At 40.6% G+C, this 15,554-nt stretch overlaps 1 protein-coding gene across 19 annotated transcripts in view; it reads right to left on the bottom strand.

Annotated features, from left to right (window-relative positions):
- tcf3b (transcription factor 3b) overlaps positions 1-11,276 on the bottom strand; it is a 28,644-nt gene extending 17,368 nt beyond the window's left edge. For 10 of the 19 annotated variants that reach the window (XM_020107767.2, XM_069522230.1, XM_069522228.1 and 7 more), the window contains exons 1-4: positions 10,671-11,276; positions 7,566-7,662; positions 5,475-5,547; positions 6-79 (exon numbers count right to left, since the gene is read on the bottom strand). In XM_020107767.2, the coding sequence (XP_019963326.1) occupies positions 6-79; positions 5,475-5,547; positions 7,566-7,640 (222 nt within the window). In that variant the 5' untranslated portion in view covers positions 7,641-7,662; positions 10,671-11,276. The remainder of the gene's footprint in view (positions 1-5; positions 80-5,474; positions 5,548-7,565; positions 7,663-10,670) is intronic. The other 9 variants (XM_069522236.1, XM_069522239.1, XM_069522237.1 and 6 more) reach the window with 1 other exon arrangement.
- Between the last annotated feature and the right edge of the window lie 4,278 nt (positions 11,277-15,554).

The raw sequence follows: 15,554 nt of genomic DNA, 5'->3' as shown, positions 1-15,554 counted from the left end.
CTTACCCGTCCTTGGCTGAAAGAGGGACTGTTCTGTTCTGCCGATCCCCAAGACCCAGAGCCGCTACGCTCGTCTATTGCTAAAGAGAGAAAAGACAGTGTTGAAATAGGCACGTAAGGACACAGGAAGCTGGTCTGAATTAGATATGATACAATGATTGAGGAGTTTGGGGGGAAATTTAGGCAATCACCAAATAAGAACATATCGTTATTATCCTATGTGTCACTGCAGATATGTAGTAATACCCTGATGTTGGAGCCATATCAAGAAAACCTGTCACCACATCCTACTCTCAACATTTGATGTTCTTAAGTGGCCACAATGGGCCTGCACAATCCAGGAGAGAGCATCACTACTGATCAAAGACGCTGCTGTCGCATTCGAGATGCAATGCAACATTCAACCAATTCTAGGGAAAGAAAAAAAAAAACACATAGAAAACACTGCTCAGTTTAGCCATTACTGTTTATTACGGTCACTGAATAGCAGGAATGAACCATTCACATCCCCAATGTCATCCAAGAAGATAAAATGTAATCTAGACCACACTCCAATTCCTCACTGTCAATTTGACACATACAAACTCGAAATAACATGCAATAAAAAATGCAAGATCAAAACACGAATCACTGTGTTTTAGGTAAAGAAAGGGGCGATGTGTGTCACAAAGGAAAAATACAGCCAAAAGACTGGTGGAGCAGAAAACTCTAAAATACCCCCATCATCCCCTTCTCCCTGTCTTATGCACTAATGCTATCCAGGCTCTCTGGAGACACAGGGCTTAATTGCATGCTGATTTGCATAATTGTGCATATTAATGTGGTTTCCTTATGAATATTCATATTTCGTCTTTGATTTTTGCCTAATTAAAAAAATGTGTGTGAGAAAGCAATGAGCGGGTGGAAGGAGAAAGCAAGGGGACGAGAGGGGGAGGGAGAGAGCGGGAGGAAGAGGGAGGAAGGAACAAGAGTGAGAGGGGTCTGGGCGAGATCAGCCTGGCTGACGAGTGAGAATGAGTGATGAGACTAACAGAGCGGTGCAAGCACCTACACACGCTGCGACAGCCATGATCTATGGAGTTGATGCCGGTGGCATGGAGAATCAGGCAGGCAGGGAGGAAAGGGGACCTCAAAAAGATCGGCCTCGCTCGCTGTCACATTGGCCCTGCTGAAAGGCCACGGCAATAATACAGCGCTCCACCATCAACCATGTCCAATGGTACAGGACACTGGTGATGGGTTCGCTGCTAAACAAAGGTGACAGACTTGAGGACACTTAAGCCAAAGCTTGGTGCCAGGTGAGGATATTCCAAATAAGCAAGATAAACATCCACTTCAGAGAGGAGACATCAGCAACAAGAGGGTTTGCTTGCAACTCAGCTATGAATTAGTTTAACGCAAACTAAAAAAAGATTTCCTGGAAGCTTTAACAAAAATTTCTGATAAACTACAGGTATCCTTACATGTGCTAAACACAAAAAAATGCACTGAGAAACACACTAAATCATAAAGTATAACTGTCCATTATAAACTGCACTGTGTAGGCTTCCAAAGCTAACAAGTAGTCAGGAGCGCAAGTTCATAATCTTCACAGCTATTTTCAATACAACACTCATCCGCCTATGAAGCCTCCATTTGGCCAGCGGGGGTGCAGAGGATAGAGCGAAAGCGTGGCTGTGCAGGAGAAGTCTGACAACATTGTTTCACACTTACTGGAGTAATTAACTCGGAGGCAATTAAAACAAGGTGGAGAGCTGCTGAGGTGAAATGACGCTCCGCCAGCCTGGAAGAGCCCGACAACGCATGAAGACAGATATTTCTATTGTTGTTCCTCTCTTGTCAAGTGTATTTCCAAACAAATGGACAGTCACCACAGGCAAACAAAATTATAAAATAATGCAGAATGGTCTTATAAATGACCCACCATTCTCTGCTGGTTCTAAAAAAATTAAAAACAAACAAGCAAATTTCCAGTGTGAATCTAAAACAAGATATGTTACATTTCAAGTGGGTTAGTGATACAGGACAGTAAAATATTTTTGGCGTTTTAAACCAAGCTTTTGTCCCTGACCTAAAATGTTTGCTCTTCACACTTAAGGCGTCTGCATTCTCAAAGACAAACTTCTAATTTTATCACTGACTTAACGCTTAAGCTTTTTAAGAAACATGAAAACTAACTTAAAGTTTGTCTTCATAATCTTTTATAAAATAACTTGATAATAACCTAACCTTCAATTTATAAGAGCTGAAATGAATGCTTGTTTTTTGCGGTTCATCATATCATATTGGTAGAAAGAGAAAATAAGATTAGATTTTTTTTGTTTCTTTAAACACAAGTATTAAACAAAAAATTGTTTGAATTCATTAACATTTAGTATCACAGAACACACTGAAATGTACTTCTCCAGGCCTTGGAAAACAAATATTAGTGAATGATTCAAATAGTTTTCATGTGTTTACTTGTACATTTTCATTTTTCTACCTCATACATCATTTGTTTCCAATTGTGAGGGGAAAACGTTGCTGTATGAAACAAAAATGATAATCACTAAATGGTTACTGTGACCTGTCAGTATTTATAATTTAACATCCAGGAGTATATATATGAAGACAGCATCAAGCTCGTGTTTACCAACAAATCCAATATAAGAATAAAAATGCCTTTATTGTCATTGAACAGGGTGTACAATGAAATTATAGTGCCACTCCTTTACAGTTCAAACATATAAGTACAAAAATACTACAACAAACAATAGACAATTACAAGTAAAAACTTCAAACTGTATTTATGTGCTGCTCAGTTTTTGATACTTGCTGTGTCCATGATGGAGAGGAATAATTCTAACACACTGGAGCTATGTGAAGCTTAGAAGTGAAGTAAGTGATGGACTTTTGAACAGACATTTAACATAATGGCAAAAACAAGCCTAAATACAGGAAATATTGAATTGGTGACTACTTAGATATACACATGAGAATCTGTGAAAGATGTGGCGTTGGAAACAAAACAACAGGTTCTCTGGTCGTATATCACATCCATCCAGATTTTACCATGGCGACTGAGAATGTACTTCCATTGAAAGTCACGAGGTAAGACAAATACTGACTCTCGAGTCCAAAAAAAATATTTATTTTCTGAGCCACAAAGCCTCGTCACGGCTGCAGGCTAAGAAAACATCTAATTTAGTTGAAGAGGGAACTCACTCTCCTTTGAGATTTCCTCTTTCTTGAGGTCTTAGATTTTGTGACTGCAACCCACCAACGCACAGATAAATATATGACATAATATTGCAGCCGTTTGCCGGGATACAATTCAGAGTGCAAAAGTCAAACACAACTAGCCAGCGAGCCATCGGGTGCGACCACATGTGTAAATTCACTGTTTGTAGTGATCTTGGGGAAGTGAGCGCGTCGTGTACCATGCATTTGTGTGTTTGTGTGTAAAGGGGGGGTTGAAGACGTTGCCAGCAGCTGCAAAGGTGACAGAGGGGACGCCTGCCTGAAGGCTTGTGGGCTTGGCCAGCTCCCACCACACACCATCACACTAACTCGGCCCCTACTTCTCAAACATCCCACACTTCTTGCCAATCCTCTCCTCTTTCCTCTCCTGCTCTATCCCCTCCCCAAACACACACTCACGCACACTGGCCACTGAGGAAGGGAGAAGGACGCTTAATGCAATTAGCACCCCTCTGAGTACTTTTGTGTTGATGAATAGAGGTGGTCTGGTGGTCCACTAGGCTGCCCACTGCTGTTCCCGCGCTGCTAAGTCCCTGAATATACAAGCTGCCTGGGTGATGTCATAGATGGACATTGTTCTTTAATGTCATCATTTCTATAATAAACAGATTTCCGGGCCTCTATCCATACAGTGTTTTAATGAGTAGTGTGCAATGATTTCTGGGTCCCAAAATATACTGTTAACAAACACAGCCATTGTATAAAAATGAATTAATTTTAAAAATAATAAATCACATTCACTTTATTTGCCCAGTTTTCTTCCACAGATGTATGATCTAATTTTTTTCTTTACCATATATACAGAATATCCTATGTACTACATGTATGATACCAGATACTAGTTTACAAGAAACTCCTGGGCTGGAATTCACAGATGTTAGCATTTCATCTACCAAGTGCTATTCAAGGGTACCTACAGATCTCCCAAGTTTAATGTGCCAGCTTGAAGTATCGCATTAAAATGGGTGTCAATGACCAAGGGCCACACTTTAGGACACGAGCGGAGGGGAGGAATTAACTCCTCACTGCTTAGTAATTGCCTGCTGTAATAGAAACAAACAGAATCCTGCCTTCCACAGGCTGATCCCTATTCAACAAGCTCGCTCTTCCACTCTGGCCACTCACTGCATGCTGGGCCAGTTTAAGAGGCTGTGAGCTGGGGGTGAGGGACATTGTCTCGGACTCAAGCCATTTCCTGCAGATCAGTGGGGGTAAGAGCCCTGTGCCGTGTTGGGGGAGGAGTGTTTTACACTTCAGGGTGGGGGAGTTGTTTCAAGTCCATAAGCCCCCTTTTTTGTCTTTGTTCCTCAGTGGCCAAGTTCTCACTCTGGGGAACACTGGGGAGTGTGACTCGATTTCACACGCCAGGTTGGCAGGGTGACAGGAACCAAAGTAATCCAACTTACTAATAACATTCAGGAAGAGAAGAAAGCTAACCCAGAGGCTTCAGGTGTTTATAGGGGGGTAAACGGCAGCAAATTAAAACTTCAAAACAGCGAAATAAAGATAATCTCAAGGTATAGGTTGTTAAACTCAAATCCATTGCGATATATTAATAAAGCTGAGTTTAAATCTTTCATAAAAAAAATATTCTGGGCCTCAAAGATTTAAAGCCAGTCCATTTTCTCCATATCCCAAAGATGTGTCAATGCTACATTCAGGACAGTTAACAGGCCAAAAGCAGTTATTAAAAAGGATTCAGTTTTCTAACATCCTTTTTAATAAAATCACAACATAAAAAGGCCAGAAACACACTGCAGCATGTTGCTAAATGGTCTTTTTTTTCAAAAATTACTTACATCACTCAATCTCTGTACACAATCAGTTCAGGATAAACAAGCACAAGCACAAACATTTCATCTGCCTTGAGCCCCACAAATAAAATGTACCTCTATAACAAGGTGGGGCCAGATCTCGAAACATGAGCATTGAACCAAAACTGAAACATGTGAGATACTACAGTTATGAGGGAAACTTTTTGGTGAGTTGACCTTTAAAGTACTTGCTTTGCATCAGCTGTGAACTGAAAACATGTTTATTGGTTGACTAAAAATCATAGATTTCTTCATATTAAATTAGTATATGCTTGCTAGGCCAAAACTTACATGTAGCAACAGCAATATCCCTTATAATCCCACTTAAAGTAAAAGAAAGAAACAACATTTGCCAAGACATACAGTACATACAAGTCAATCGGAAATTTAGTCTACGTCTGCATTGAGGTGGAAAACTTACCTGATCCACTAAACTGACTGCTGGCGAGTGTCATTGTCCTGTTCTTCCCATTGGCTACTGGAGGCGCGAACATCTACAAGACAAAAGAGGGAAGATACTGTAACGAATAAATCAAAGGGTGACACACTTCACACATCATCCTATTTCCACCATAAACATCAGATACACTTGTTGTATAGTTGTTAGTTTTTTTTCCTCAAGGCACTGCAGTAAAAAGGGAGATATTTAATTAATTGGTTAAATGGCTGATTTTAACCATTGACGACTTTGATTAAACAGGATGAATGCTAGCAAAGACTATTAGGCTACATTAATCCTCAAATCTTTATTTGCAAATTATTTCATTTAAAAACACTTTCTCTTGATTTTGTATTTAAAAAAAAATACAGATGCAAGTTTTTGCCCCCCAAAAAGTACAGCATTTTGAAGTTAAAGCTTGAGACATATGAAACCAGAAGAATAAAGTAATTAACTTCTAAACCACTGACGATGAGGCCATGAGCTTAGTCAGCGAGCCACTGTGGGCTTTACCATGAGGCTATGGTGTGGTCTAAGTATCTGCTGAGTGGAATCTTTCAGTGACACACTACGGTTCAAAGCTAAACTTTTTCTAATTGGGATACCATAAAACAATCTGACAGTACCACGTATGATCTTAAAAAACATCTTCAAAAAAAACAAAAACAGGGTATGGTCTAAAGCAGTCCAAAATAATAATGACTTGGAAACCATCATTGTTTCCACTACATTTGATCACAGACCTCTCCGACATGTTTGGCTTTATTCATTGTCCGTGTCTAACGTAAATTTTCGTGACTAGCCAGCAAATAAACAAAGGAGTAAATTTGTTTATACAATGTTTGACGGTTCCTCACCCACATTACAAATGTCATATTTTGACAAAAACATCTGGTGATACAAACTGGCAGCTGGTCAATCTGAGCTTTTCTAACAAAAACCCAACTGACTAATGAGAACCTCTCGCAATCCCCCTTCAAAATAAGGAGTGTTTTTTCCTTTATGGGCAGAATTCTCTTTTAAATAACAGCACTTTGGTGTAGAATAAGACTATTACTATCTGTACAAGTCATAATAATATCACAGAAGAGAGCTATACATAAAAATGCACATCAATGCATTTCCAAAAGTCACTAAAACAAAGCTACCCCCCCCTAGTTTAAAAACCCCTGTGACTCTAGCAATGCTGAACACTTCAGTATTCGTCAGCTGCGGGAGCTACAGTTCGGAATTACATATTGTATCCCATATATTATAAATAAATATATAAGAGCAGGCAATTTAGCTTTCCATCTCTACATTTTCATATAGGAGAGGAAAAGCCTACTTTGTTCCTTTTGGTCTGTGAGATGTTTGTGTCAGCGTAAAGCTCAACAAAGGGCTTCATAGTAAAATGAAAAACAGGTTAATAAAAGTTGAACAGAAAACCTTGATCCACTTTGTAGATAATGTCTGGAGGAAACCTCTGACAGCATCTCTGAAAATATTTCCTTAAAACTAAAAATACGACAAAGAAACGTAGAAGCTGTCTGCTCAGCACAGTTCATACATCATGTTACCCCCCCTCACCCTCAGATTCTGTTAACAAGACAAATAGAGGTGAAATTATTCCCAACATCTCATGCAGTCGTTCCTGATTTCTCTAGTTGCGTTTTACAGTGGGTACCAGTTCGTTTCAGTAAGGTTCCACTTCCTTGTTGCTGTATCTCTGCATCACCTACATAATTGAGTTACCTACATTTAAAACATGAATCATTTTCACCATTCACCCTGAGGTATAGCAATATTCTTCAAAAGAAATTGGCACGAGCTCTGTGTGCCAAGAATGAGGGATGGAAATATTTTGAGTTGACATAACTTGGTGTTTAAAAAAAAAAAAAGGTTTGAAGCTTGATGTTGCTGATTTAGAGAAATTCTTTCCACGCCCCTTTCCCCACTTCTCTCATCCAGACCTCCAACTTTCTTCCGCTCCCACCCAGACCTGTATCGCATTCTTTAAAGCTCTTTCTCCCAGTGCCACCCACCTACCACTGCCACCCCGAACCACCCAAGACTGCTCTCCCACTCTCTTACCGCACTGAAATCCAGGAGGTCGTTGAGTTCCTTGTCAGTTCCCACTGCAGCCATTCTTTGCTGCTGTTCGTTCATACCCTTCAGTCTCTAATAAACCCTATGAGAGAAATTTGCAGATACAGGGTTTTAATGGCACTAGCAAGCACAAAGAGAAGTTACATGTAGTTTTTTAAAAAAAAAACAGGGGGATGATGGTAATGAATGATTTGAACTACTCTAGCTTTGCCATCACAAATCTTATATTAACCCATGTGATAATGCATATTGGCATGTTAATCTCCCAAAAGATACTGGTGCTGGGGTGCAGTTTGTCAGCAGTTTTTATTTTTACAAAAAGCAACTCTCTCACTGCCATTACATCAAATTTATTCTATTTATTTATTTAAAGATGGGATTATATCCTTGTGAAAGTAAATCTTGTATATTTGGAAAGTTAAATCATGAGAACCGATGACCGTCTATTGAGTCTCCATTGGCCGCAACACACGGCTCAAATTACAAACACACTGAAACACGGACCGACGTGGGAAAACACACAACCTACATTTTAGACAGGTCTACAAAAAAATGCTAATTTGCCTTCACATGCAGGCAGCACAAGAGACACTGTCATGAAATGATGTATACTCTGCCTTTAGTCAAATCACTACCAAGTAATGACTTCAAGTAAAAAAAATCGTCTTTCATTTTACGCAACCCTGGCAAATAACACAACCATATGTCGATCATTGCTACATAAAAGCGAATGTAATACATTTACAATTACAGACATAATTAGGACTATTGTTAGCCCAAGGAAATAGGGGTGAAAGGCAGAGCTAATGACTATATGCAAACACGTCATTACCAAATTACCATATGTCAACTCAGAAAGAACCTTGTCAAATGACACAGTGAGCATGAATACTGGATTTACCCTGTGTTTTGCATTCCAACGCAAAGCCCGAGGCCGCTCTCTGATGCTGAGCGGTGGTTCTACAAGCTTCACAGGGAACTAGTGGTAAGGGGAGCGTGTGGAGAAACAGAGGCACTTGGACACCAACAGGTGGTGTGCTTTTACAGCCTCTTTTGTGACACAGAACTAGCATAAATAGATGCAATGAGGGGAAAAAACAACAAAAGAAAAAAGATGGATATCTCAGAGGAAATGCAAGTTTTGAGATGTTAACAAAGAAGACGGAGAAGATTTGAATTTATATAAAGAAAAGAAAATATCAATCTTGTCTCACTTAAACACAAAACAGAGAAAAGTATTAAATTCAACAAATCTTTTTCTGTATGTATGAAACCAACACTGTTCACTTTTTGTTCTTTATAGTGACAGACAAAGAGTGCAGCCCAACTCCAGTGAACTCAGGCGAGCAGAACTAATTTAACCTTGAGACAAGGGAAGGAAGTGAACACACAACACATCGCCCCATGTGTAAATAGGCTAGGAACATGGCTGTCAATGCTTTTCCAAACTTCTGGATAGGCCGAGCAACGGAGGACATTAAAGAAAATACTTTACATTCCTAAATATCTTTAAGCCACTGGGGCAAACGGAGCAGAGCACATGGAGGGGCTTAATGTAACAAAATGGCATCTTCAGCTACTGCTGGATCAATATTTGAAGCAAGCAGATTAGGGGTCTTTGTCACCCCACACAAGGCACAGGAGGCAGGTCATTCTTCACTAAAGAGCCTAGTGAAATAAACCACTCGGTTAAACAAACGCCATAAGTATATAATAAAAAACTTCAATATTTACAAAAAAATCTATGGGGCCCAACACAGCTCAAAATGTGTTTACCACTTAAATTATGTTTTTGTTTTGAAGCATGTGTCAGTTTTTGGCCATAGCCTTCAAAACACAGCAGTGGGCCAGATCAAGTTTTTTTTTTTTTTTTTAACAATTCAGTGCCAATGTGTTTTGCTTTTTTTGCTGCCACCTGCCAAAACAAATGTTAACATAAGAGCAAAGTAAATAACTATAACATGCTGTTTATGTCAATGCTATTACTACTGGAGCAACAACGTACCAAAACAGAAAAGCCACATTCAACTGTTGATTCAAAACACAGCCCTGAAAGAGACGGCTGTTAACATTTAGTGCCAGAAAACGTTGTTATAAAATAATGATTATGATAATAAACACTTTTTTGGGGGGTGGCGGGGGGTCAAGCGGTTTATAACAATGACAATAAACATGTAGGGCACCACAGGATGTAGGGCTGCACATTATTTGATCATCTCCACTAGGCCACATCCAGGGCCAGGCTAACTGCTGACAACTAACCCATTCACCATGTATGTGTCTCCCCCCAAAAACTATGTTGACATCACCCTCAGAACTGACAAAAAAACAAAACCCATGTCTTCCCGGTGAAAACAGAAAAAAAAAAAAAGACATTGCGAGTGAAAACAAGCGCAACACGGGGCCGTGAGAGGTTTGGAGAATAAAAGCGAAATATTGCTGCAAACTTCATGCAACAAAAACACTCAGTCCTCTTTTCCTCCACATATTGAGGTTCAAGTCGAGCACTGAGGGAGTTGAGCGGTGGAGACGGTGGGGGTGGGAGCAGGAGGAATTTCCTGCCAAATGTGTAATAAAATAAAGTCTAGCTGGTGGCCAGACACTTCCACAAAGGAATGTTTAAAGGGCGAGCAAATGGGCTTTTTTATGGAAAAGTTTGTTTCGGGGCTTGTGTCGGAGAAAATACGCGCAGGGCCCCACCAACACAAAGTTTAGCTAAAATGCTCGGCGGCGTTAAAAGATTTCATATTTCCACACACGCAGGCTACAGCTAGCTGCGGAGACACACGGTGGAAAAAAACAAAATGAGGCTCGTTAGCAAAGGAGAAACATTTAGAGGGCTGTTTTTTTTTAATGCAGAACAAAGGAGTAATTTCCTCCTCTCCGTGGTCGATGCGGACACCATCACACACTTAGCTCGCCACCTCAAACCAGACAAAAAAAACTTAACATCCCCCGCTTTAACCACACATTCCCGAAAAACTTTTCGAAAATCGAGAGGCGTCGAAAAAAAAAATGAGGTGCCAATGAAGCCCGGTCGAATTCATGCAAGTTCCCCCCGAATCGTGAAGTGAAAGAGTGTGTGTTTACCTCTCCTCTCCGAGTGTCTGGTATCCAACAGTAAAAAGAAAAGAGACTCGCAGGAGGAAAAACATAAAACTTCAAGAGAATCTCGACCTCAGCGCATGAAACGCATTGGAGCACAGTGGACAGTCTTCCTTTTGTCCCGGCGAGCCTGCTCTGCACCGCGCGCCCACGTGTTTGCTTCAATGTAACAAGTCTGTGTGCAAACAAATCTATTATAGTAACTAATGTCGCGTCTTCCTTTTTTGTTGTTACAACTGAGATGATTTCATTCTTCTCGTAGACATCTTCACCACCTCCGTCCACATTGTCAGACGCAACGGCGTATCCCTCCGCACAAATGCGAGGGCCTCAACGCCAGCGGTGTCCGATTTCAAACGCCTACGAGAGAAGGGCTGTTTCTACAGGGAACGGGCCGCGGCTTCCACGTCCACCGACGACCCACACGACGGGAGCGTCTAACACCGAGGCTCGGTTCTGGGTTCCGGCTCCGGAGTCGGCGAAATGCGGGAGCTCTGCGAGGACTAGGTCGCGCGGCGGAAGGCTATGGTAAGAAAGTTACCTGCGATTACACAGCAGCAGCTTGACGAGATGGCACGATAAATGCGAAGGAGCCCGGCCAATGGGAGAGCGAGTAAGGTTGATTGACAGCAGCGGCAGCCAGCGAACGGCCGGAAGTCGAAGAAATCCCCGCCTTCTTCCTGACGCTCACTTTCCCTGTGTGCTGAGGGAGGCTGGCTGAGGGGCTCCAACATGCCCGCTGACATCATTTTATCACTGTGGTTGCTGTGTCCTCCGCTCTGCTTTCTCCCAAAAACAAAGTAGTCAACACACGGCACGAAAATCCTTCACGTTTCCCTACAATTAAAACCACATCAACAAATGTAAGATCCGTTTTAATGCTAATGCCACTGAAACATGTTTTCAACATTTAAATAACTCCACAGTTAGATGAATTACTAGCTATTACTAGTCGATAGCTACAGTAGCTGTTACTTCTACAACTATGTATTAGCTGAGTGCTTTTAATGTTTTTTAAATTATTATAATATCAACCTCCTCATGTGCGTTGTTATTAAAAGGGACTAGCCTATATCACTTGTTGTTGTTGTTTCATTCTTATTTATAATTTTATAAATAAGAATAGTTGACTTTATTAAAACATTTTCATTGAATCATTTGTCGCTATATATCTAAATGTATCAATTATTTGGTTTATCTATGGAATGTTGGGGGATTGTTTTGAAAAATACTATTATAATTTACCAAAGACACATACATTTCCCTCAGGATCAATAAAGTATCTATCTATCTATAAAGAAAAATATTTAACGGCTAAAAAAGTATGTACTAAGTTTTTCAAATTAGATTTATCTATTGTGTCAATATAACTTAACTTAAATTTGACTAGACAGAATTAACTTCTGTGTTTCCAAGCGAAGTATTTGTATTAAGTTAATCCAACAACTCTCTTACACTCAGTGTACTCAATATCATAATCAGAACCTGAAGAGCCTATTCGGTTTTCAGTCATATATATCAATAAAAAACATCAGAGCCTCACAATAAAGTAGCTGGAACCAGCCCCAAATTGGCACATTTTCTTAAAAACTAAAGCAAAAATAGTAGATTATCCTCTTTTTTTTGCTCGACTTCCACATAGCCAGTGTTTTTTACGAATGAGGAAATAAACATAAGACCAACGCACCCCTAGAAACTGCTTGTAACTGCCTGCTCCAGAGCAGAGTGGAGAGCAGGAGAGTATAGGATCACAGAGCGAGTGGGGGTGGGGGGTGGAGGGGTTAGTTCAGAGAAAACAGTTCAGACAGGGCGGGCATATCATCATCAACCGCTATTTATCTGTAGTGTTGAAAAAAAACCCACTGCTTTATAATATAAAATAAATAAAAGTATACAAATATTTGATATCAACTGCCACTCAGTCACCATGATGATGATGAAGCTGATGATACTGATAATGATGAAGACCGGGTTGTAATGGAATACGTTTAGTTGACCCTGATGTGTGTAACTCCTGTGTTTTCCGCCTTTTATTCAATGCACGCTCCTCGTATGTGAAGCCACACAATAACCACTCCACTGAAAAGTATATGTAGGTGTTAAACAGCTGTTGTCTGTAACCTGAGGACAAACCTCGTCACAGAAGAGGGAAGTTAAGATGACCCCCCTCTTTGTTTCCTATCTAGAACCTTCACACTTACTATGTTATACATACTTACCTTCTACACATATATATCATTTTAGACATGAAGAAAACAAAAACAAAATCTTTCCTCAGCATCTTAGTATAGAGTTTTTATTGTCAACCACTACAAAGGCTGTGATGACTCAAGTATCCTTTGAGTCACTATAGTGGGCCGGATGCCCATGTCTTGGGCGTGAGCTGTATAACAAAATTAAGACATGACAAATGTAAATCCTGCATAGCTGCCTGGTGTTATTATACCAACCTAATGCCTCAAACTGTCTATTAACATAGAGGTTACCAAATGGAAGGGGGATTTTGCTGTCAATAGGACATATAGGTAAATAATCCATTGGGTGTCCCCAGGGTAAAGGAAAAGCCTCGGCACAGAACATTAATTAGTGTCATGGACCGTCTTAGGAATGTAATGGGGTTACTGCTTGGAACAAATTCACATATGGGCCATAAATACCTTCACAAACATACCATGTGCACGTCCACATTCGGTTGCACATATGAAAACATACAGGTATTCACATTGATGGGTGACAGCCAAAAGCCATAGCATCAAAAAAGAAAATAATCACAACTATCGAAGAAAGGGCATCTTCAGTAATTTATCTAATTTGGAATCCTGTCATTAAGGGAAGTATTCATCAAAAGAATAGATTTGAACAGATGGAAGCATCTGCTTGGGAAAATGAATTTCTAGTGAGGCAGAGAAAATCTCTCATATTCTTGCTTTTTCCAGTAGACGTTGGGCCTTGAGTAAGAATAGTGCTTTTGTCAGTATTAGCAATGAGGCTTGTAAGCCCTCCAAGTAGTTTGTAGTAACAGCTGGGTCTGACATGGAGAGCATGTACAAGGGCAGCCAGGATGAAGAGAGGGAGGGGGGCGGCAGAAAAAGAATCATAATAAAAAAAAAAAACATATATAACGCTGGTCTTAATGAACACAGAGGGCACCTAATGCTAACACCGAGTTAAAGAGGAATGAGTTACAGCTGAAGGCAGAGGATGTGTTTTAAAGCATCATCCTCATGGACTTTATTAAAATCACACCTATAATTCTTTTTTTACAAGCAAATGTAGGTGGTGCCACTTTCTCATTGGAACCAAGGCAAAATCTGCTTGTTAAACAATCCAATTAAAATGCATGAAATAAGTGATATTTAAAGCTATACTTCTATAAATGCTGTTGTCCACCATCCTTTAAATGAACACGCACTCACACACTCTAATTTAACACGGACAGCCGCCTTTAAATGCTCTGTTTTTATGCTAAAATTATATTTTATTATCCCCTTTCAATAATGCTGATCCACCACATGGTAACCTCAAAGCTAGCGGCGTCATTATACAGGAAAACATGTCATCTATAAACTCAAAATACATTCACAGCACAATGGCCATGTTAAAGGCCGGCCGGGGAGGGACGCTGTCACACATGCCCTCGATGATTCCTTCCAGCCATTCCCTTCTTCATACGTGTAATTAATGACAGATGCACATGGGAAATTAGCATATGTTTGGCACATTGGTGCTAAACAGTCATATATCTGTGCATATCAATGAAATATTATCTACATACAAATATTTAAAGTTACATAAATTCACGTGAGGAATAACAGCGTGTAATAATGTGTGCTAATCACATGATTCACTTTGGATATGTTTTTGTTTAATCCACAATGCTTTGTAGACAAACGATAAAGAGGCCGATCTCACACCATAGTAAAGATACATTACATGTGTTACCTTTGATTCTAGCTGTTTAGCTGTTTAGCCTCCACAGTCTGTGTTTTAGTGTTTGTTACCAACCTCAAAACTCACATGTTACACACATTTATCCCTCATGGCCACCCTGCTCTGCTCATATGAAGCCAGTGATGCAAGCCAAACCACATCACCAGGTTATATCACACACATACACGCACACACACACTACACACACGATGATAAGCGCATAAACATTGCATAGGCAGCACACATAATGCACACAGAGCTCACTGGTGAGGCAAGCTGCTCACCTCGCTCCACACTGAGCGCCTCACAGCCTGTAATAGTAGAGGCTTAGGTTTGGGTGGGGGAAGGGCAGAGGTGCACAGGTTTCTGATCAGACAAGAAAACTAGGCCAAGACCAACAATCCCTCTCTCTGAACAGCCCCGGCTCCCCAGTAAACACCACAACTTTGTTACAGGGCTGTGACAAACAGCGGTGAGTCTGCCATTAATGGTGGAGCGACGGAGTGATTTTGAGCCACAACACGTGTATTTTAGAGGCATAACAGCTTCTCATAGCCAGGCTATGATTCATGCTTCCTTGCCCCTTTGGAAGCTATCGTCCAATAAGAGTTAGAGGCTGGGGGTAGGAGCGGATAGATTGATAGTGTTGGCTGAGTGCCCATGCTCCTAGTCTATCTGTGCTGAAGGGGAGGAGACGAGGGAATCTATCTGTTGTGCTCTCTGTGCTCATGATAAACTGACTCTCGTCAAGCTTCTTCCCTCTATTACAGCTCGCCTGGCAGAAAACACCCTAACTCTCGCTGACTTCCAACATGTTAAACAACAATAAAAATGTGTGGAGAGTGGAGAGGGTGATTTAAATAGGGCATAATCCACAAGGTTATGCTGAACCCCCTTCCAGGGATATATACTGTAGCTGGAAAACATGAGAGGAACTGA

This window comes from Paralichthys olivaceus, chromosome 3 (assembly GCF_024713975.1).
Source record: "Paralichthys olivaceus isolate ysfri-2021 chromosome 3, ASM2471397v2, whole genome shotgun sequence".
Classification (NCBI taxonomy): Eukaryota; Metazoa; Chordata; class Actinopteri; order Pleuronectiformes; family Paralichthyidae; genus Paralichthys; species Paralichthys olivaceus.
Note: the sequence above shows the minus strand (reverse complement) of the source record. Positions and strands in the feature narration are given on the sequence as shown.